The following is a 21,796-nucleotide window of genomic DNA, read 5'->3' as shown; positions in this document are numbered from 1 at the left end:
GGTCCAAACTGGGGTGGCATAGTGAGCAAAAGAAGGATGGATTAAACCAAGATATCTTGACTACGGGTGAGTGGTTGAAAAGTTTCAGCACTCCATCCATCATTTTGTTGTGTTCTCTATGTCCGGGGGGAAGGTACAGACTCAAAATCACACAGGAAAGGACTCCCTGCAGTCTGTACTGTAGGAGAGGGACACACTTGCATACATATATACAAGATGACTAAACATGCATCACATAGGAGTTAATACATGTCCGCAGGAGAAAAGGCGCACCCAAGTCTGCACAAACTTTGTTGTGAATTGATGTCGTACCTGCTACTGTTGGTAAAAAGGATCTTCCTGTGGTTCCCGCATGTACGGCACCTAAAAGAGAAGTTGTTTATTTGAAGAAAAGATAATAACCGTTTGGTGCTCAAGAAGAAAGGCAGTGAGTTCTTGAAGGGAGGCAAGTGACAGCAGACTCTGAGTGGCAGAAGCTTGAACGATGCAGTAACCCACACCATAGCCCCCCTCAAGAAAAACAACAATACCCGTGCCAAGAAAGCCAGATGGTTTACCACCGAACTTCGAGAGTCCAGGCGCACATGCCGCCGCCTCGAAAAGGCCTGGAGAAACACCAAATCCACAGAAGCCCACAACAACTTCAGAGCCGCCACCAACGCCCACCATCAACTCATCAGAGAAACGAGGAAAAAAGCGATTGAAGACAGAATCTCCACCCACGCACACAACAGCAAGGAACTCTTCAGCATCATCAAGGAGTTCGCCCAACCCACCAGCGAGTCTACCGACATCCCTCCCTCACAAGACCTCTGCGACAAACTCAGCATCTTTTTCCACCACAAAATCAAGAGCATCTACGACAACTTCGACGAAGACAACCAACACACTGAACCCTCACCAACCACCCCCGACACCCGGAAACCAGCGATTGATGACTGGACAGCCCTCACCACCGAAGACACACTGAAGATAATGAAGTCAATCCACTCAGGGGCCCCCATGGACCCCTGCCCCCACCACATCTTCAACAGAGCCGCCAACACCATCGCACCCATCCTCCGCCAAACCATCAACCGCTCCCTGGCGACCGCCTCATTCCCCGACGACTGGAAACACGCCGAGGTCAACCCCCTCCTAAAGAAACCCTCAGCGGACCCCACCGACCTCAAAAACTACAGACCCATCTCCCTGCTCCCGTTCCCAGCGAAAGTCATCGAGAAAGCCATCAACAGCCAACTCGCCACATTCATTGAAGAACATAACATCCTCGACTCCTCCCAATCTGGCTTCAGAAAAAAACACAGTACGGAAACCGCCCTCCTCGCCGCAACAGACGACATCCGCACCTTACTGGACAAAGGAGAAACAGTAGCCCTCATCCTCCTCGACCTATCAGCGGCGTTCGACACAGTCTCCCACCGCACCCTAATACGCAGACTCTACGATGCAGGAATCCAGGACAAGGCCCTCGACTGGATCTGCTCCTTCCTCTCCAGCAGGACGCAGCGGGTCAGACTCCCCCCTTTCCTCTCGGACCCCACACCTATCACCTGCGGAGTCCCCCAGGGCTCCTCCCTCAGCCCGACGCTCTTCAACATCTACATGGCTCCACTTGCCCCCATCGTCAGAACCTACGGACTCAACATCGTGTCATATGCAGACGACACCCAGCTCATCCTCTCCCTATCCAACGAGCCCAACACCGCCAGACGCAACTTTCGAGAAGGCATGGAAGCCGTCGCCAAATGGATGAAAAACAGCTGCCTACAACTAAACACCAACAAAACAGAAGTACTCATCATGGGCCCAAACCCCGACGCCTGGAGTGACACCTGGTGGCCCACCGCCCTCGGAAACCCTCCAACCCCCACAGACCACGCACGCAACCTGGGAATCATCCTGGACTCCGAGCTCAAAATGGACCGCCAGATCAACTCTGTCTCATCTTCCTGCTTCCACACCCTCCGCCTCCTTCGTAAGACCTTCAAATGGATCCCCCTCGAACACCGAAAGACAGTCACTTACGCCCTGGTCACCAGCAGACTCGACTACGGCAACGCACTCTACGCCGGAATAAACAAAAACCTCATCTGCAAGCTACAGAACATCCAGAACGCCGCCGCAAGACTGGTCCTCAACCTGCCAAAACACTGCCACATCTCCCAGCACCTGCGCACACTCCACTGGCTCCCCGTCGAGGCGAGAATCACCTTTAAGATGCTCACCCACGCACACAAGGCCCTCCACGGCACCGGACCAGCATACCTGAACAGCCGACTCAAATTCCACGCACCCCAAAGGACCCTACGATCAGCCCAGCTTTCCTACGCTGTGGTCCCCCGCACCAGAAAGACCAGATCGGGAGGCCGCTCCTTCTCCTTCCTCGCGGCCAAAGCATGGAACGCTCTTCCGCTCCACCTCAGACAGACAACATCGCTCCCCATCTTCACAAGAAACCTCAAAACATGGCTCTTCGACAGACGCCCTCCTTGATGGAATGGAACCTGCACCCCCCAACCCCCCCCCCACCCCTAGCGCCTTGAGACCCTTACGGGTGAGTAGTCGCGCTTTAACAAACTCCTGATTGATTGATTGACCCCTAATCTACTAACACAGTTTGTGTCAGGCTGTCGAGTACAAAAATATCGTCTGACACAAATATAGTATCCTAAATATAAGAAACAAAAACATTGTCCCAGTAGATGTAGAGTTTCTGTTACTATGTACGACAAGGCAATATTTTGTAATGATGTTTTTTTAATACAGTGATACTTCTGTAACATAATGATGTTTTAGTATTGTACTTATATTTTTGTAGTGCAGTGATAATTTTGTAAAATAACAATATTTATGTAATGATGCAGTGCGTCTGTAGTTCCTCATCGTCCAAGACAAAATTACATAATCTCTGTGTCTTTCATGTCAGAAATAGTTTGTCTGCTGCTCGTAGCACTCTACAATTTAAGGGGCATATTTATGAGAGCCTTGCGTCACGTTTGCACCACAGAATGTGGTACATGCGTTACGCAAGGCTCTGAGTCACATTTATGAAGCCACGCAAAGCCACATTGCGTGGCTTTGAGTGACCTCATAAACCTTGAGTAAAGTAACCCGGCGCCTACTTACACTGCGCAGGGGAAGCGTTCCATGGGCGTTGCCATGTGTGTTCCCAAGCAACGTTCATGGTTTTGACGCATTCTCAGATTTACAAAGATTGGAATGTGTCAATATCTTACGCCTCCCCAGGGCAGATGTAACGAGGAGAAATATCTTTATTTTGCCTCGTTTTTTTCTCTTTCTATGTGTGCTGCATTCTGCAGTAGAAAGAGGAAAACGCCTCTATGGATTATTTCTGTGCAGGACGGTGCCCCTTCCTGCGCTTAAACAATCCTGCCAATTATAGAGGCACCATTGCACCATGGTGCAAGGGTGCCTACATTGGCGCCAGGCTGTCAAAACAGCGCCAGCGCAGGTGGAAGGGACAGGACTACACCGTATTGGATGAATACAGTAAATTCTTGCCCTTTCAATTTTACGTAGGGCAGTGCAGCAAGGTGACTTGTTGCGCTGCCCTACAACAAGTCCCCATAAAGGAGGTCCTACATTTCTTCGTATAACTCTTCAGGTCAGTGCACCTCTTAACCTGGGTGACAAACAGCTGTACACTACTTTGATATATTTATTCAACTGTTGGATGCTTACTCCTTGCTTGCAGATATGAAAAATGTAAACAAGTGACAATGTTATGTTCCCTGAAGAAGCGCTGGATGCCGGAAAGGTATCAGAGAAGACCTAGACAATTAAAAAATGTAGTTTATTTTACACACATCTTTGTTGAACCAAAAGTCGTATTAAATTATGAAAAGCAAGTTACCTTCAGTAAGAGTGAATTTTCTACACGTCACTCCAAATACAAGTCTTATTGTGAATAGAAAGCAACACTGCTAAAAATGCCAAGACCAAGTCAAACGGTAACTTACCCATTTAACAGTGATGCAGAATAGGGCAGCCATCAGGCATGTTTGGTGCATGATTAGTTGTATAAAGCATAACATAAGACATCTATCTACATGCAATGTCTGGATCTTCATACCCATGCATGATATCCCAAAAGGAACCTCCTCTCCGCCGACCTCAGTCTAGCAGAGGTTCCCAGCATTTGCAGAAGCAGAGCAGGCGTCAGAGCCTTCTTCTACATCGCGGCCAAGACTTGGAACAAACTCCCTGTGAACATCAGATGCTCCCAGAACCTGCACACTTTCAGGAAGTACCTCAAGACCCGGCTCTTCGACTGATCCGGAGCTGCTCCCCCCCCCCGCGCCTTCGGACCCTCACGGTTGAGTAGCGCGCTATATAAACCCCTAACTGATTGATTGATAGGTCACAGTGATGGATACACACCCTAAACTGCCCAATGGACTTCTGTCCATGGAGGTACCTGCAATACCTGGACCTCCATACCCATGCGTGATACTAGGTCAGAGTGACCGGCTGCACGCCCTAAACTGCCAATAGGACTTCTATCTGTGGCGGTACCTTCAATGTCTGGACCTCCATACCCATGTGTGATACTAGGTCAGAGTGACCGGCTGCACACCCTGAACTAGCCAATGGACTTCTTTCCGTGGAGGTACCTGCAATGTCTGGATCTCCATAACCATGCGTGATACTAGGTCAGAGTGACCAACTGCACACCCTAAACTGACCAATGAACTTCTATCTGTGGCGGTACCTGCAATGTCTGGATCTCCATACCCATGCGTGATACTAGGTCAGAGTGACCAACTGCACACCCTAAACTGCCCAATGGACTTCTATCCGTGGAGGTACTTGCAATGTATGGATCTCCATACCCATGCATGATACTAGGTCAGACTGACCGGCTGCACACCCCATACTGCCCAATGGACTTCTATCCGTGGAGGTACTTGCAATGTATGGATCTCCATACCCATGCATGATACTAGGTCAGAGTGTCTGGCTGCACACCCTGAACTGCCCATTGGACTTCTATCTGTGGCGGTACCTGCAATGTCTGGATCTTAATACCCATGCGTGATATTAGATCAGATTGACCGGCTGCACGCCCTATACTGCCCAATGGACTTCTATCCGTGGAGGTACTTGCAATGTATGGATCTCCATACCCATGCATGATACTAGGTCAGACTGACCAGCTGCACACCCTATACTGCCCAATGGACGTCTATCTGTGGAGGTACTTGCAATGTCTGGACCTCCATACCCATGCGTGATACTAGCTCAGAGTGACCGGCTGCACACCCTGAACTGCCCAATGGACTTCTATCCATGGAGGTACCTGCAATGTCTGGATCTCCATAACCATGCGTGATACTAGGTCAGAGTGACCAACTGCACACCCTAAACTGACCAATGAACTTCTATCTGTGGCGGTACCTGCAATGTCTGGATCTCCATACCCATGCGTGATACTAGGTCAGAGTGACCGGCTGCACACCCTATACTGCCCAATGGACTTCTATCTGTGGAGGTATCTGCAATGTCTCCATCTCCATACCCACGCGTTATACTAGGTCAGAGTGACCAACTGCACACCCTAAACTGCTCAATGGACTTCTATCCGTGGAGGTACTTGCAATGTATGGATCTCCATACCCATGCATGATACTAGGTCAGAGTGTCTGGCTGCACACACTGAACTGCCCATTGGACTTCTATCTGTGGCGGTACCTGCAATGTCTGGATCTTAATACCCATGCGTGATACTAGATCAGATTGACCGGCTGCACGCCCTATACTGCCCAATGGACTTCTATCCGTGGAGGTACCTGCAATGTCTTGATCTCCATAACCATGCTTGATACTAGGTCAGAGTGACCAGCTGCACACCCTATACTGCCCAATGGACGTCTATCTGTGGAGGTACTTGCAATGTCTGGACCTCCATACCCATGCGTGATACTAGCTCAGAGTGACCGGCTGCACACCCTGAACTGCCCAATGGACTTCTATCCATGGAGGTACCTGCAATGTCTTGATCTCCATACCCATGCGAGATACTAGGTCAGAGTGACCAACTGCACACCCCATACTGCCCAATGGACTTCTATCCATGGAGGTACCTGCAATGTCTCGATCTCCATACCCATGCGAGATACTAGGTCAGAGTGACCAACTGCACACCCTAAAATGCCCAATGGACTTCTATCCGTGGAGGTACCTGCAATGTATGGATCTCCATACCCATGCATGATACTAGGTCAGAGTGACCGGTTGCACACCCTGAACTGCCCAATGGACTTCTATCCATAGAGGTACCTGCAATGTCTCGATCTCCATACCCATGGGTGAGACTAGGTCAGACTGACCGGCTGCACACCCCATACTGCCCAATGGACTTCTATCCATGGAGGTACCTGCAATGTCTCGATCTCCATACCCATGGGTGAGACTAGGTCAAAGTGACCAACTGCACACCCTAAACTGCTCAATGGACTTCTATCCGTGGAGGTACCTGCAATGTATGGATCTCCATACCCATGCATGATACTAGCTCAGAGTGACCGGCTGCACACCCCATACTGCCCAATGGACTTCTATCCATGGAGGTACCTGCAATGTCTCGATCTCCATACCCATGGGTGGGACTAGGTCAGAGTGACCAACTGCACACCCTAAACTGCTCAATGGACTTCTATCCGTGGAGGTATCTGCAATGTATGGATTTCCATACCCATGCGTGATACTAGGCCAGAGTGACCAACTGCACACCCTAAAATGCCCAATGGACTTCTATCCGTGGAGGTACCTGCAATGTATGGATCTCCATACCCACGCGTTATACTAGGTCAGAGTGACCAACTGCACACCCTAAACTGCCCAATGGACTTCTATCCGTGGAGGTACTTGCAATGTATGGATCTCCATACCCATGCATGATACTAGGTCAGAGTGTCTGGCTGCACACCCTGAACTGCCCATTGGACTTCTATCTGTGGCGGTACCTGCAATGTCTGGATCTTAATACCCATGCGTGATACTAGATCAGACTGACCGGCTGCACACCCCATACTGCCTAATGGACTTCTATCTGTGGAGGAATCTGCAATGTCTCCATCTCCATACCCACGCGTTATACTAGGTCAGAGTGACCAACTGCACACCCTAAACTGCCCAATGGACTTCTATCCGTGGAGGTACTTGCAATGTATGGATCTCCATACCCATGCATGATACTAGGTCAGAGTGTCTGGCTGCACACCCTGAACTGCCCATTGGACTTCTATCTGTGGCGGTACCTGCAATATCTGGATCTTAATACCCATGCGTGATACTAGATCAGATTGACCGGCTGCACGCCCTATACTGCCCAATGGACTTCTATCCGTGGAGGTACTTGCAATGTCTGGACCTCCATACCCATGCGTGATACTAGCTCAGAGTGACCGGCTGCACACCCTGAACTGCCCAATGGACTTCTATCCATGGAGGTACCTGCAATGTCTCGATCTCCATACCCATGGGTGAGACTAGGTCAGAGTGACCAACTGCACACCCTAAACTGCTCAATGGACTTCTATCCGTGGAGGTACTTGCAATGTCTGGACCTCCATACCCATGCGTGATACTAGCTCAGAGTGACCGGCTGCACACCCTGAACTGCCCAATGGACTTCTATCCGTGGAGGTACCTGCAATGTCTCGATCTCCATACCCATGCGAGATACTAGGTCAGAGTGACCAACTGCACACCCTAAAATGCCCAATGGACTTCTATCCGTGGAGGTACCTGCAATGTATGAATCTCCATACCCATGCATGATACTAGGTCAGAGTGACCGGTTGCACACCCTGAACTGCCCAATGGACTTCTATCCATGGAGGTACCTGCAATGTCTCGATCTCCATACCCATGGGTGAGACTAGGTCAGACTGACCGGCTGCACACCCCATACTGCCCAATGGACTTCTATCCATGGAGGTACCTGCAATGTCTCGATCTCCATACCCATGGGTGAGACTAGGTCAGAGTGACCAACTGCACACCCTAAACTGCTCAATGGACTTCTATCCGTGGAGGTACCTGCAATGTATGGATCTCCATACCCATGCATGATACTAGCTCAGAGTGACCGGCTGCACACCCCACACTGCCCAATGGACTTCTATCCATGGAGGTACCTGCAATGTCTCGATCTCCATACCCATGGGTGAGACTAGGTCAGAGTGACCAACTGCACATCCTAAACTGCTCAATGGACTTCTATCCGTGGAGGTATCTGCAATGTATGGATTTCCATACCCATGCGTGGTACTAGGCCAGAGTGACCAACTGCACACCCTAAAATGCCCAATGGACTTCTCTCCGTGGAGGTACCTGCAATGTATGGATCTCCATACCCATGCATGATACTAGGTCAGAGTGACCGGTTGCACACCCTGAACTGCCCAATGGACTTCTATCCATGGAGGTACCTGCAATGTATGGATCTCCATACCCATGCATGAAACTAGGTCAGACTGACCGGCTGCACACCCCATACTGCCCAATGGACTTCTATCCATGGAGGTACCTGCAATGTCTCGATCTCCATACCCATGGGTGAGACTAGGTCAGAGTGACCAACTGCACACCCTAAACTGCTCAATGGACTTCTATCCGTGGAGGTACCTGCAATGTATGGATCTCCATACCCATGCATGATACTAGCTCAGAGTGACCGGCTGCACACCCCATACTGCCCAATGGACTTCTATCCATGGAGGTACCTGCAATGTCTCGATCTCCATACCCATGGGTGAGACTAGGTCAGAGTGACCAACTGCACACCCTAAACTGCTCAATGGACTTCTATCCATGGAGGTATCTGCAATGTATGGATTTCCATACCCATGCGTGATACTAGGCCAGAGTGACCAACTGCACACCCTAAAATGCCCAATGGACTTCTATCCGTGGAGGTACCTGCAATGTATGGATCTCCATACCCATGCATTAGACTAGGTCAGACTGACCGGCTGCACACCCTATACTGCCCAATGGACTTCTATCCATGAAGGTACCTGCAATGTCTCGATCTCCATACCCATGGGTGAGACTAGGTCAGAGTGACCAACTGCTCACCCTAAACTGCTCAATGGACTTCTATCCGTGGAGGTACCTGCAATATATGGATCTCCATACCCTTGCGTGATACTAGGCCAGAGTGACCGACTGCACACCCTGAACTGCCCAATGGACTTCTATCTGTGGCGGTACCTGCAATGTCTGGATCTCCATACCCATGCGTGATACTAGGTCACAGTGACCAACTGCACACCCTATACTGCCCAATGGACTTCTGTCCGTGGAGGTACCTGCAATGTCTGGAACTCCATACCCATGCGTGATACTAGGTCAGAGTGACCGGCTGCACGCCCTAAACTGCCAATAGGACTTCTATCTGTGGCGGTACGTTCAATGTCTGGACCTCCATACCCATGTGTGATACTAGTTCAGGGTGACCGGCTGCACACCCTCAACTAACCAATGGACTTCTTTCCGTGGAGGTACCTGCAATGTCTGGATCTCCATACCCATGCATGATACTAGGTCAGAGTGACCGGCTGCACACCCTAAACTGACCAATGAACTTCTATCTGTGGCGGTACCTGCAATGTCTGGATCTCCATACCCATGCATGATATCCCAAAAGGAACCTCCTCTCCGCCGACCTCAGTCTAGCAGAGGTTCCCAGCATTTGCAGAAGCAGAGCAGGCGTCAGAGCCTTCTCCTACATCGCGGCCAAGACTTGGAACAAACTCCCTGTGAACATCAGATGCTCCCAGAACCTGCACACTTTCAGGAAGTACCTCAAGACCCGGCTCTTCGACTGATCCGGAGCTGCTCCCCCCCCCGCGCCTTCGGACCCTCACGGTTGAGTAGCGCGCTATATAAACCCCTAACTGATTGATTGATAGGTCACAGTGATGGATACACACCCTAAACTGCCCAATGGACTTCTGTCCATGGAGGTACCTGCAATACCTGGACCTCCATACCCATGCGTGATACTAGGTCAGAGTGACCGGCTGCACGCCCTAAACTGCCAATAGGACTTCTATCTGTGGCGGTACCTTCAATGTCTGGACCTCCATACCCATGTGTGATACTAGGTCAGAGTGACCGGCTGCACACCCTGAACTAGCCAATGGACTTCTTTCCATGGAGGTACCTGCAATGTGTGGATCTCCATAACCATGCGTGATACTAGGTCAGAGTGACCAACTGCACACCCTAAACTGACCAATGAACTTCTATCTGTGGCGGTACCTGCAATGTCTGGATCTCCATACCCATGCGTGATACTAGGTCAGAGTGACCAACTGCACACCCTAAACTGCCCAATGGACTTCTATCCGTGGAGGTACTTGCAATGTATGGATCTCCATACCCATGCATGATACTAGGTCAGAGTGTCTGGCTGCACACCCTGAACTGCCCATTGGACTTCTATCTGTGGCGGTACCTGCAATGTCTGGATCTTAATACCCATGCGTGATACTAGATCAGATTGACCGGCTGCACGCCCTATACTGCCCAATGGACTTCTATCCGTGGAGGTACCTGCAATGTCTTGATCTCCATAACCATGCTTGATACTAGGTCAGAGTGACCAGCTGCACACCCTATACTGCCCAATGGACGTCTATCTGTGGAGGTACTTGCAATGTCTGGACCTCCATACCCATGCGTGATACTAGCTCAGAGTGACCGGCTGCACACCCTGAACTGCCCAATGGACTTCTATCCATGGAGGTACCTGCAATGTCTCGATCTCCATACCCATGCGAGATACTAGGTCAGAGTGACCAACTGCACACCCTAAAATGCCCAATGGACTTCTATCCGTGGAGGTACCTGCAATGTATGGATCTCCATACCCATGCATGATACTAGGTCAGAGTGACCGGTTGCACACCGTGAACTGCCCAATGGACTTCTATCCATGGAGGTACCTGCAATGTCTCGATCTCCATACCCATGGGTGAGACTAGGTCAGACTGACCGGCTGCACACCCCATACTGCCCAATGGACTTTTATCCATGGAGGTACCTGCAATGTCTCGATCTCCATACCCATGGGTGAGACTAGGTCAGAGTGACCAACTGCACACCCTAAACTGCTCAATGGACTTCTATCCGTGGAGGTACCTGCAATGTATGGATCTCCATACCCATGCATGATACTAGCTCAGAGTGACCGGCTGCACACCCCATACTGCCCAATGGACTTCTATCCATGGAGGTACCTGCAATGTCTCGATCTCCATACCCATGGGTGAGACTAGGTCAGAGTGACCAACTGCACACCCTAAACTGCTCAATGGACTTCTATCCGTGGAGGTATCTGCAATGTATGGATTTCCATACCCATGCGTGATACTAGGCCAGAGTGACCAACTGCACACCCTAAAATGCCCAATGGACTTCTATCCGTGGAGGTACCTGCAATGTATGGATCTCCATACCCATGCATGATACTAGGTCAGAGTGACCGGTTGCACACCCTGAACTGCCCAATGGACTTCTATCCATGGAGGTACCTGCAATGTATGGATCTCCATACCCATGCATGAAACTAGGTCAGACTGACCGGCTGCACACCCCATACTGCCCAATGGACTTCTATCCATGGAGGTACCTGCAATGTCTCGATCTCCATACCCATGGGTGAGACTAGGTCAGAGTGACCAACTGCACACCCTAAACTGCTCAATGGACTTTTATCCGTGGAGGTACCTGCAATGTATGGATCTCCATACCCATGCATGATACTAGCTCAGAGTGACCGGCTGCACACCCCATACTGCCCAATGGACTTCTATCCATGGAGGTACCTGCAATGTCTCGATCTCCATACCCATGGGTGAGACTAGGTCAGAGTGACCAACTGCACACCCTAAACTGCTCAATGGACTTCTATCCATGGAGGTATCTGCAATGTATGGATTTCCATACCCATGCGTGATACTAGGCCAGAGTGACCAACTGCACACCCTAAAATGCCCAATGGACTTCTATCCGTGGAGGTACCTGCAGTGTATGGATCTCCATACCCATGCATGATACTAGGTCAGACTGACCGGCTGCACACCCCATACTGCCCAATGGACTTCTATCCATGAAGGTACCTGCAATGTCTCGATCTCCATACCCATGGGTGAGACTAGGTCAGAGTGACCAACTGCTCACCCTAAACTGCTCAATGGACTTCTATCCGTGGAGGTACCTGCAATGTATGGATCTCCATACCCTTGCGTGATACTAGGCCAGAGTGACCGAATGCACACCCTGAACTGCCCAATGGACTTCTATCTGTGGCGGTACCTGCAATGTCTGGATCTCCATACCCATGTGTGATACTAGGTCACAGTTTGATGTTTGATGTTTGATGTTTTTTGGTTTTTGTATAGCGCACATACACTCCATGGAGCATCTTAGCGCTTCTGATTTCACTGCAAGGATGAAATGTCTGGGGGTAGTAGCTGAGCTTTGGATGTCCTTAGACTAGAGTCTTACATTTTGCATCAGATAATCCGTAAATCCATGTTTTTAGGAGGTTTTTATAGATTTTTTCAGACGGTGATGCTCTAAGTTTAGCTGGCAGAGCGTTCCAGGCCTTGGCGCCTAGGACTGCTGGGGATTTGCCACCCTTGGTGGTCAGTCGAAACTTGGGTATGGTCATTAGGTTAGCCGTAGCTGATCTAAGTTCCCTATTTGGGAGATATCTGTGAAATTTGGTTGACAGATATTTGGGTCCGCACTTATGAAAGCCTCTATATGTGATCAGAAGGACTTTGAATAGTATCCGTTTCTGGATGGGAAGCCAGTGCAACGCATTCAGAGCAGCTGATGCGGAAGATCTCCTAGGCCATCTTAAAACAAGCCGGGCCGCCGCATTTTGAATCATTTGCAGTTTGTGCAGGGTAGATTTAGCAGCTCCTGCGTACAAACTGTTGCAGTAATCGATTCTCGATGTTATGAGAGCGATTGCAACTGTACGGCGGGCGGCCAGTGGGAGGTAATCAAAGAATTTTCTGAGGCCCTTGATTAAGTTGAAGCAGACACCGGCCACTTCTTTGGATTGCTGTTTGAAAGACAGCATATCGTCAAATTTTATACCCAGGTTGCGTGTAGCCCTGATGGTATTGGGGGGGGCTTCTGCGTCTGATGGCCAGCATGTGCGAGGGGAAAAGATGTTATTTTTCCCAAAGGGCAGTATCTCTGTTTTCGCAGAGTTGCACTTAAGGTGGTTATTGTGCATCCATCCAAAAGTCGCAGTTAGGCAGTCTTTCAGTATCTGTTCGGCCTTTCCTGTATCTTCATCCAAGACCAGGACCAATTGGGTATCGTCTGCATATGCAACCGTGGTTACATTATGCGTGGCAATTAGGTTGATCAGGGGTGCCATATATAAATTGAACAAGGTAGGGCTCAAGCTAGAGCCCTGTGGCACCCCTGACCTAACCTCCTTCTCCTCTGAGTAGAAGTGTCCCAGTTTGGTTATTTGTTTTCTGTGGAGCAGAAAATTTGTGAACCATTTCAACACGGTGCCCCCAATGCCTGCCTCAGCTAGGCGATGTAATAATATGGTGTGGGACACCGTGTCGAATGCTGCGGATAAATCCAAGAGAATCAGGACTGCCTTCTTCCCTTGATCAAGAGCCGCTCTAATGGTTTCTGTCGTTGAGAGGAGTGCTGTTTCTGTCGAGTGATTGGCTCTGAAACCAGCCTGGTTTGGGTGAAGTATATTGTTTGTTTCCAGAAATGATGAGAGTTGTTTATTTACCAGTATTTCGGCACATTTACATAGGGCGGGAAGTTGTGAAATGGGTCTCAGATTGGTTAAAACGGATGGATCGTGTAATGGTTTTTTTTGTAAGGGTTTTACTATTGCCGTCTTCCATGTGCTGGGGATTCCCCTCGACTGGAGTGAGGCGTTTACGATGGTATTGATCATGGGGTTGACCTCATTTTTGATTTCATGGACTAAAGCAGGAGGGCAGGGATCAAGTGGTGATCCTGATTTGATTTTTGACATAGTATGGGATATCTCATGCAGATCAATTGTAGTAAAAGAATTCCATCTAATCTTATCTGGGCTGGCTTCTACGGCTAGATTATCAGTGTTGCCAATCACTTCAGGAAAGTGTTTTGTGATGTTAACTATTTTTTGTTCAAAATAGTCTGCGATTTCGTTACAGAGGCTCTGTGATGGAGGTATTTCCTGTGACAAAAACCCTGGATCTCGAAAGCTCTTTACCACATGAAAGATCTCTTTTTGGTTATTCTGAGATGTATCTATTTTGTTGGTAAAATAGTTTATTTTAGTTTGTTTTTTTTTAGCTTGATATTTTCGTCTGGCTATTTTATACTTATCCATGTCCTCTTTATTGTAATATTTACGCCATACGCGTTCAAGCTTGCGTACTGTGCGTAGTGTCTCTTTGAGGTCTTTGGTATACCAAGGGGCAGAGATTTTCCGTTGTCTAGCTTTTGATTTGGTAGCTCCTCCCGAGGTTATTTTTTCCCCTATTATTCTCATCCATTTTTCATAGTTGAGATTATCAGAGAACACATTCTCAGTGATCAAAGGTTTGTTTTCTTTAACCCACATGGGTAGATTCGGATGTTCGATTATTTTTGTCCAACAAGGAGTTGGCTTCTGAGGTCTAGAGCCATTTGGTTGGGTTCTGTTGGCTTCACTTGTTGTAAGGTAAAATGGTATAAAACTATGGTCAGTCCACGTCTGAGGCAAAGGGGTAGATACCTTGATGGTCTCAAGGTTAGAGCAGACGCAGTCTAAGGTATGGCCCGCTATGTGTGTGGGGTCTTTCGTGAGAATCTTTAGTCCAAGCACTTGCATGATATCTTTGAAGCATTGTGCATTTGGGTCTGTCATATTATCAAGATGAATGTTTATATCTCCCAGTAGTGTAAAATTAGCTGCTTTGAGCGTCAAAGCAGTAATTACCTCCCCCATGCTGTTCAGAAAATTAACCATTGGTCCTGGGGGGCGGTAGATTAATGCTCCAGAGAACATGAAGGAGTCATGGGCCTGTATATTAAAGGCTAAGCTTTCTGCACCTTTAATGTCTTGTAGCTCAGAAATGCTGCATGTGAGTGTTTCACGGTGTATTATAGCAATTCCCCCTCCTCTATGTATCGGTCTGTCGAGTCTTTGTATTTTATAGCCAGATGGTAATGCGCAGGTGATATCAGGATTGGACCAATCTCTTAACCAAGTCTCTGTGATCATAAGGCAATCCAGATTGTTCTCTGCGAGTAAATCATATATGTGCAGGGCATTTTTGCACATGGAACATGCATTAATTAGTCCACCTGTGATGGTTTTATATATACTTTTAGGGGAGATCTTGACATAGGGTTGTAATGTGAGTTTACATCTCAAACATCTAATAGGTCTTTGCCATTTTGCAACCTCTATGAAATGGTTGCATTGTGTAGCAGTGTAGTCTAAAGACAGAAGTTTATCTCTGGTTACCTGTTCAAATGGCATTTTGGGCAGGTACAGCAGCCCCCAGCCCGTCCTTAGCGCGGACGGGCGCAGACGGGCTGGACTTTGGCTCGACTTCGGCGCGCTTCCGGCGCTCCCGCTGATTGCGTCCGCTGCGCGGAGGGATCACCGTATGCTTTTATACACGAGGCTGGAAAGTCTAGAGCGCTGGGGCAGTGACTACGCCCAATATGTCTGCCAATAATGCTGCCTCTCACTCAGCACCTTAGTCGGCTGGGTGTGGGGCGATTCTATCGTGTTTGGCTGTCTGAGAACAGCGTTTCTCTAAGGACAGTGCTCCTTGTGAAATTACAGTGACCAACTGCACACCCTATACTGCCCAATGGACTTCTGTCCGTGGAGGTACCTGCAATGTCTGGAACTCCATACCCATGCGTGATACTAGGTCAGAGTGACCGGCTGCACGCCCTAAACTGCCAATAGGACTTCTATCTGTGGCGGTACGTTCAATGTCTGGACCTCCATACCCATGTGTGATACTAGTTCAGAGTGACCGGCTGTACACCCTCAACTAACCAATGGACTTCTTTCCGTGGAGGTACCTGCAATGTCTGGATCTCCATACCCATGCATGATACTAGGTCAGAGTGACCGGCTGCACACCCTAAACTGACCAATGAACTTCTATCTGTGGCGGTACCTGCAATGTCTCCATCTCCATACCCACGCGTTATACTAGGTCAGAGTGACCAACTGCACACCCTAAACTGCCCAATAGACTTCTATCCATGGAGGTACCTGCAATGGATGGATCTCCATACACATGCATGATACTAGGTCAGAGTGACTGGCTGCAAACCCTGAACTGCCCATTGGACTTCTGTCGGTGGCGGTACCTGCAATGTCTGGATCTCTATACCCATGCGAGATACTAGTTCAGAGTGACCGACTGCACGCCCTATACTGCCCTATGGACTTCTATCCGTGGAGGTACCTGCAATGTCTTGATCTCCATAACCATGCTTGATACTAGGTCAGAGTGACCGGCTGCACACCCTATACTGCTCAATGGACGTCTATCTGTGGAGGTACCTGCAGTGGCTGGATCTCCATACCCATGTGTGATACTAGGTCAGAGTGACCGGGTGCACACCCTGAACTGCCCAATGGACTTCTATCTATGGCGGTACCGGCCATGTATGGATCTCAATACCCCTGCCTGATACTAGATCAGAGTGACCGGCTGCACACCCTATACTGCCCAATGGACTAGCGTGTGACTTAGGATGGTGGACAGGTTTTACTGGTAACAACTCACAATGCATGGCATCATTTGTGATGCCTACAACTGCGCTACTGAGTGAGTGACACTACTTGAGCCACAGGTGGGACCTACCAATGCCAGACCATGGGTGAAGACACAGTCATTCAAAGTACACTGCAGGGACATGCATGTCTCCTCTCCTCAGACTCAAAAGGGTGGTGGGAAGTCACAAGATCAGCATTTCCATGGAGACTTCCTCACAGATACCCTGCTGCTAGATGTTAGTATTCTGGAGGGGAGATGGGGGGTCAGCGAACAGACGGAGAATTAGAAAGCCAGCACGTAACCACCTAAGAAACCTTGAACAAGAAGAGTAAGACATACTGCAAAGACCAATATGGACAACACTCTCAGGATTACAATACACATTTTAACAAGGAGTATGAATGCAGAGAAATTGGTTGCGGCAGAGTCATGTGACCCCATTCCCAGTAAGAGCATACTCATTTAGGCAAAGCCATCATTAGAATGTACAGTCCCAACAGCACCAAGGTGCCGCTGGGAGTAGTGGAGGATACATCCCTGTAGAATAACATGGCATTGTAGGATGGGGAAACACCTTTTAAAATACCACTTTTGTATGACTGAAGAAGGGCTCTGCGGCGCTAGCACAGAAGAGGAGCTGGGCACCTTTAACACATCAGAGCTCAATGTGGCTAAGGGAAAGTGTAGGCACCAACTCAGTCATCACATCAAAGTAGAGGCATGTCGAATTGAGGAAGGCTCTGCCTCTGTGGATGAACATTTTAAAAAGAAAGTGCACGCTTGCTAATTGTATTTTATTAAAATGTTTGCATAATAGTGATTGGGATTATCTTCAGCCGTAGATGTGAAACGTTATATACATGCAATTTCTTAGAAAAATGCACAACACTGCATTCTTCTAAGTGCCATGTGGCGCACACACATGCCCTTAGGGCTTGTGTGTGTGCCACATGTGCACACATTCAAATTTTGGGGGTGCATCAGGGTAGCCTTTTGGCCCCCTGGCACCCTTGTAATTGCATTTGCAATTTGCAATTACCTATTTGGTAAATTGCAAATGGTTTCCCATTCATTCCTATAGGCCTCTAGGCCCATAGGAATGAATAGGAAAGCATTCCCTAATAGCGAATCGCAATTTGCGATTCGCTATTAGGAAATGTGTAGGAATCGCTATTTTATTTAACGAAACCTATTTGCATAGGCAATTGCGATTCCTTAATAGCGATTCCATAATAATCGCAATTGCTTAGCTTGATGCATGTTGCAGATAGTTCAATTACTTGTTTTTGAAGTCTGCATCATTTGTTAACATTGGTGCGTAAAGTCTTGTGTTTAAAGTGTTAAGCTTTCAGATTTCTAAATCTTGGTGGCTCAGACTAACCCTTGAAAGCAATAGTGGGATCCGTTTGAGAATTGTGCTCAAAGCAGTTCAGTCAAACAAGGAAGTTGCTCTGAGCTGAACATAAACAGAGACTACACTGCAAGGAGGGGAGAGAAAGAGGGACACAGTATGCTGCATGGCGAGCAGAAAAGGGCGATAGAGCACCAGAGCAGCCACTGAAGTAAGAAAAAAACAAGACAGGACTGCCTTTAGAAATTAAATAAGTGTCTTGTTAGGAAGGGGCTGTTGATTGTTTCCCTGAGCAATGCAAATTTGGCATATAGTCTGAGGGGAGGGACTGTAATTTCTATTGTTCAGGTCAGAATGTTTCTAGCAAGTCTTTACTTTTGTGTGTCTGATTACTGCTACAGGATGGCTGAATGACAACCAGATGCAAAATCTCACACCTCATTGTGCTTATGATGTGGGTGCTACATATTACACACAGCCATGGTACTACCTTCTCTGAAAAGCATTACGTTACACAAATTCACTAAAAACAGACTATGTTCTCCTTCATATCACCCTGATCATGAGAGGGAAAGGGGAGGCGCATCTCTAGCACAAACATTTAAAGTCTAACTTTCCTGTTTTGTGTTTTCCTTCCATCAGATTTTATGGCAAAATGAAATCATACATATTTTAATTCTGTTTACCCATGGGTAATGGTTGTGTGTGTTCATGCACTGGTGTTATCATTGCACACAATGATACTGCAACATGTTAAAATGATATCATTTCTTTCCACAGGTTCGCATGCAGACACAAAAAGCCTCCACAGTATTCCTAAAATGCCTGCACGAAAACTGACTCACAACTTCCAATTCTCAGCTCTCCTTTCCCCTTTGAATGACTCTCTCCTTCTTCTCCATCCTCTGCATGCCTCCTGTCCATGAGCACAACCTATTCCAAGTCACCTGTATATTTCCCTATAATTGTATCTCTGCAAATTGCCAACCCCTCATTTCAAATATCACAACTTCTCTTAAACGTTATACCCCTGCAACTTAACCAAATCAAATCTCTTGTATCGCAACCATTAATATGACCCACCAATGCATGAATTCCTCCTCACCCACTAAGGACCACACCTATTAATTTAACTTACTGTATAAAAACGGAAGTAACTGAACATCATGGTTTCTTCAAGAGCACAAGATCAATCTCTCTACCCAACAATAACCAAAGCAAAGTGCTGCCTGGCATGAAGTGCTACAATACCTCTGATTAAAAGACTCATGCAGCCCACGCCCTGTGTCACTATGGGTTGGAGATTGGACATGTGGGAATTGACTGATCAGGCAACATAAAGATTCACCCAAGAGGTGACAGATGTCTAGTGTATGTCCGTGACATCGGGGTGGTCCTTTGGGAGGCGTATAAGATGGTGGTTAGGGTCCTGTTGATATCCCACACACTGGGAATAAAAATAGGGAAAGAGACAAGAAAGGCATATAACTGGAATGAAAATACTAGCCTGAGAGGCATGATATGTTGAATGCCCAGAGGCAGGTCTGGTCACCTGGATAGAACAAACCAGGGAAGACAATAGGAGCCTTGTGGAAAAGGAGGCCAGGACCCTCCATAGGGCCAAACAACATAAGCTTTAGGAGATGGGAAATAAATTTGGAATGTTTCTGGCCTGGCTTGCATGGAGAGAGGAAGCACAGAGATGGGTACAGAAAGTGTACAAGGAGGGGGGACTCCTAGTGGATTCATCTGGGGATATAGCACAAACGTTCACAGTTTTTTAAAGAGATTTCTACATCCTGTGCACCTGTGGTAAACAAGGGACAGATCTAGATGCCTTCATCAACCTACACACCAGTCCCTAGGTTAGGGAGGGAGGCGAGGATGCTCCTGGATGGGGAGATACAGGACCGCAAGATTGCGGAACACCTGTCACAACTAAAAAGTGAGAAGTGCCCAGGCCCTAATGACCTATCTACGGAATTCCTTACATGTTTTCTAAACCGGGTTGTACTGTCGATCCGAACCATGCTATGTGAGTCAAGGCAATGGGTGAACTCCCAAGGGATCTTAGACAAGAGCCTATGGTGATTATCCACCAGAGCAATGTTGTTACTATTGCAACAACACATCATCAGTTGGGTAAAACTAACCTGTCTCACGACGATCTAAACCCAGCTCACGTTCCCTATTAGTGGTATATATATATATATATATATATATATATATATAATATATAATATATATATATATATATATATATATATATATATATATATATATATAAATAACTTCTTTCCGTGGAGGTACCTGCAATGTCTGGATCTCCATACCCATGCATGATACTAGGTCAGAGTGACCGGCTGCACACCCTAAACTGACCAATGAACTTCTATCTGTGGCGGTACCTGCAATGTCTCCATCTCCATACCCACGCGTTATACTAGGTCAGAGTGACCAACTGCACACCCTAAACTGCCCAATAGACTTCTATCCATGGAGGTACCTGCAATGGATGGATCTCCATACACATGCATGATACTAGGTCAGAGTGACTGGCTGCAAACCCTGAACTGCCCATTGGACTTCTGTCGGTGGCGGTGCCTGCAATGTCTGGATCTCTATACCCATGCGAGATACTAGTTCAGAGTGACCGACTGCACGCCCTATACTGCCCTATGGACTTCTATCCGTGGAGGTACCTGCAATGTCTTGATCTCCATAACCATGCTTGATACTAGGTCAGAGTGACCGGCTGCACACCCTATACTGCTCAATGGACGTCTATCTGTGGAGGTACCTGCAGTGGCTGGATCTCCATACCCATGTGTGATACTAGGTCAGAGTGACCGGGTGCACACCCTGAACTGCCCAATGGACTTCTATCTATGGCGGTACCGGCCATGTATGGATCTCAATACCCCTGCCTGATACTAGATCAGAGTGACCGGCTGCACACCCTATACTGCCCAATGGACTAGCGTGTGACTTAGGATGGTGGACAGGTTTTACTGGTAACAACTCACAATGCATGGCATCATTTGTGATGCCTACAACTGCGCTACTGAGTGAGTGACACTACTTGAGCCACAGGTGGGACCTACCAATGCCAGACCATGGGTGAAGACACAGTCATTCAAAGTACACTGCAGGGACATGCATGTCTCCTCTCCTCAGACTCAAAAGGGTGGTGGGAAGTCACAAGATCAGCATTTCCATGGAGACTTCCTCACAGATACCCTGCTGCTAGATGTTAGTATTCTGGAGGGGAGATGGGGGGTCAGCGAACAGACGGAGAATTAGAAAGCCAGCACGTAACCACCTAAGAAACCTTGAACAAGAAGAGTAAGACATACTGCAAAGACCAATATGGACAACACTCTCAGGATTACAATACACATTTTAACAAGGAGTATGAATGCAGAGAAATTGGTTGCGGCAGAGTCATGTGACCCCATTCCCAGTAAGAGCATACTCATTTAGGCAAAGCCATCATTAGAATGTACAGTCCCAACAGCACCAAGGTGCCGCTGGGAGTAGTGGAGGATACATCCCTGTAGAATAACATGGCATTGTAGGATGGGGAAACACCTTTTAAAATACCACTTTTGTATGACTGAAGAAGGGCTCT

General features: G+C 48.0%; 1 protein-coding gene across 5 annotated transcripts in view; it reads right to left on the bottom strand.

Moving 5' to 3' along the window:
• Positions 1-21,796, bottom strand: part of LOC144769674 (uncharacterized) — a 202,481-nt gene that overhangs the window by 71,919 nt on the left and 108,766 nt on the right. For 4 of the 5 annotated variants that reach the window (XM_078653866.1, XM_078653867.1, XM_078653863.1 and 1 more), the window contains one exon: positions 313-363. The exons of the other annotated variant lie outside the window; for it this stretch is intronic. In XM_078653866.1, the coding sequence (XP_078509992.1) occupies positions 313-363 (51 nt within the window). The remainder of the gene's footprint in view (positions 1-312; positions 364-21,796) is intronic. 5 annotated transcript variants of the gene reach the window in all.

The sequence above is a fragment of the Lissotriton helveticus genome, chromosome 7, assembly GCF_964261635.1.
Source record: "Lissotriton helveticus chromosome 7, aLisHel1.1, whole genome shotgun sequence".
Classification (NCBI taxonomy): domain Eukaryota; kingdom Metazoa; phylum Chordata; class Amphibia; order Caudata; family Salamandridae; genus Lissotriton; species Lissotriton helveticus.
Note: the sequence above shows the minus strand (reverse complement) of the source record. Positions and strands in the feature narration are given on the sequence as shown.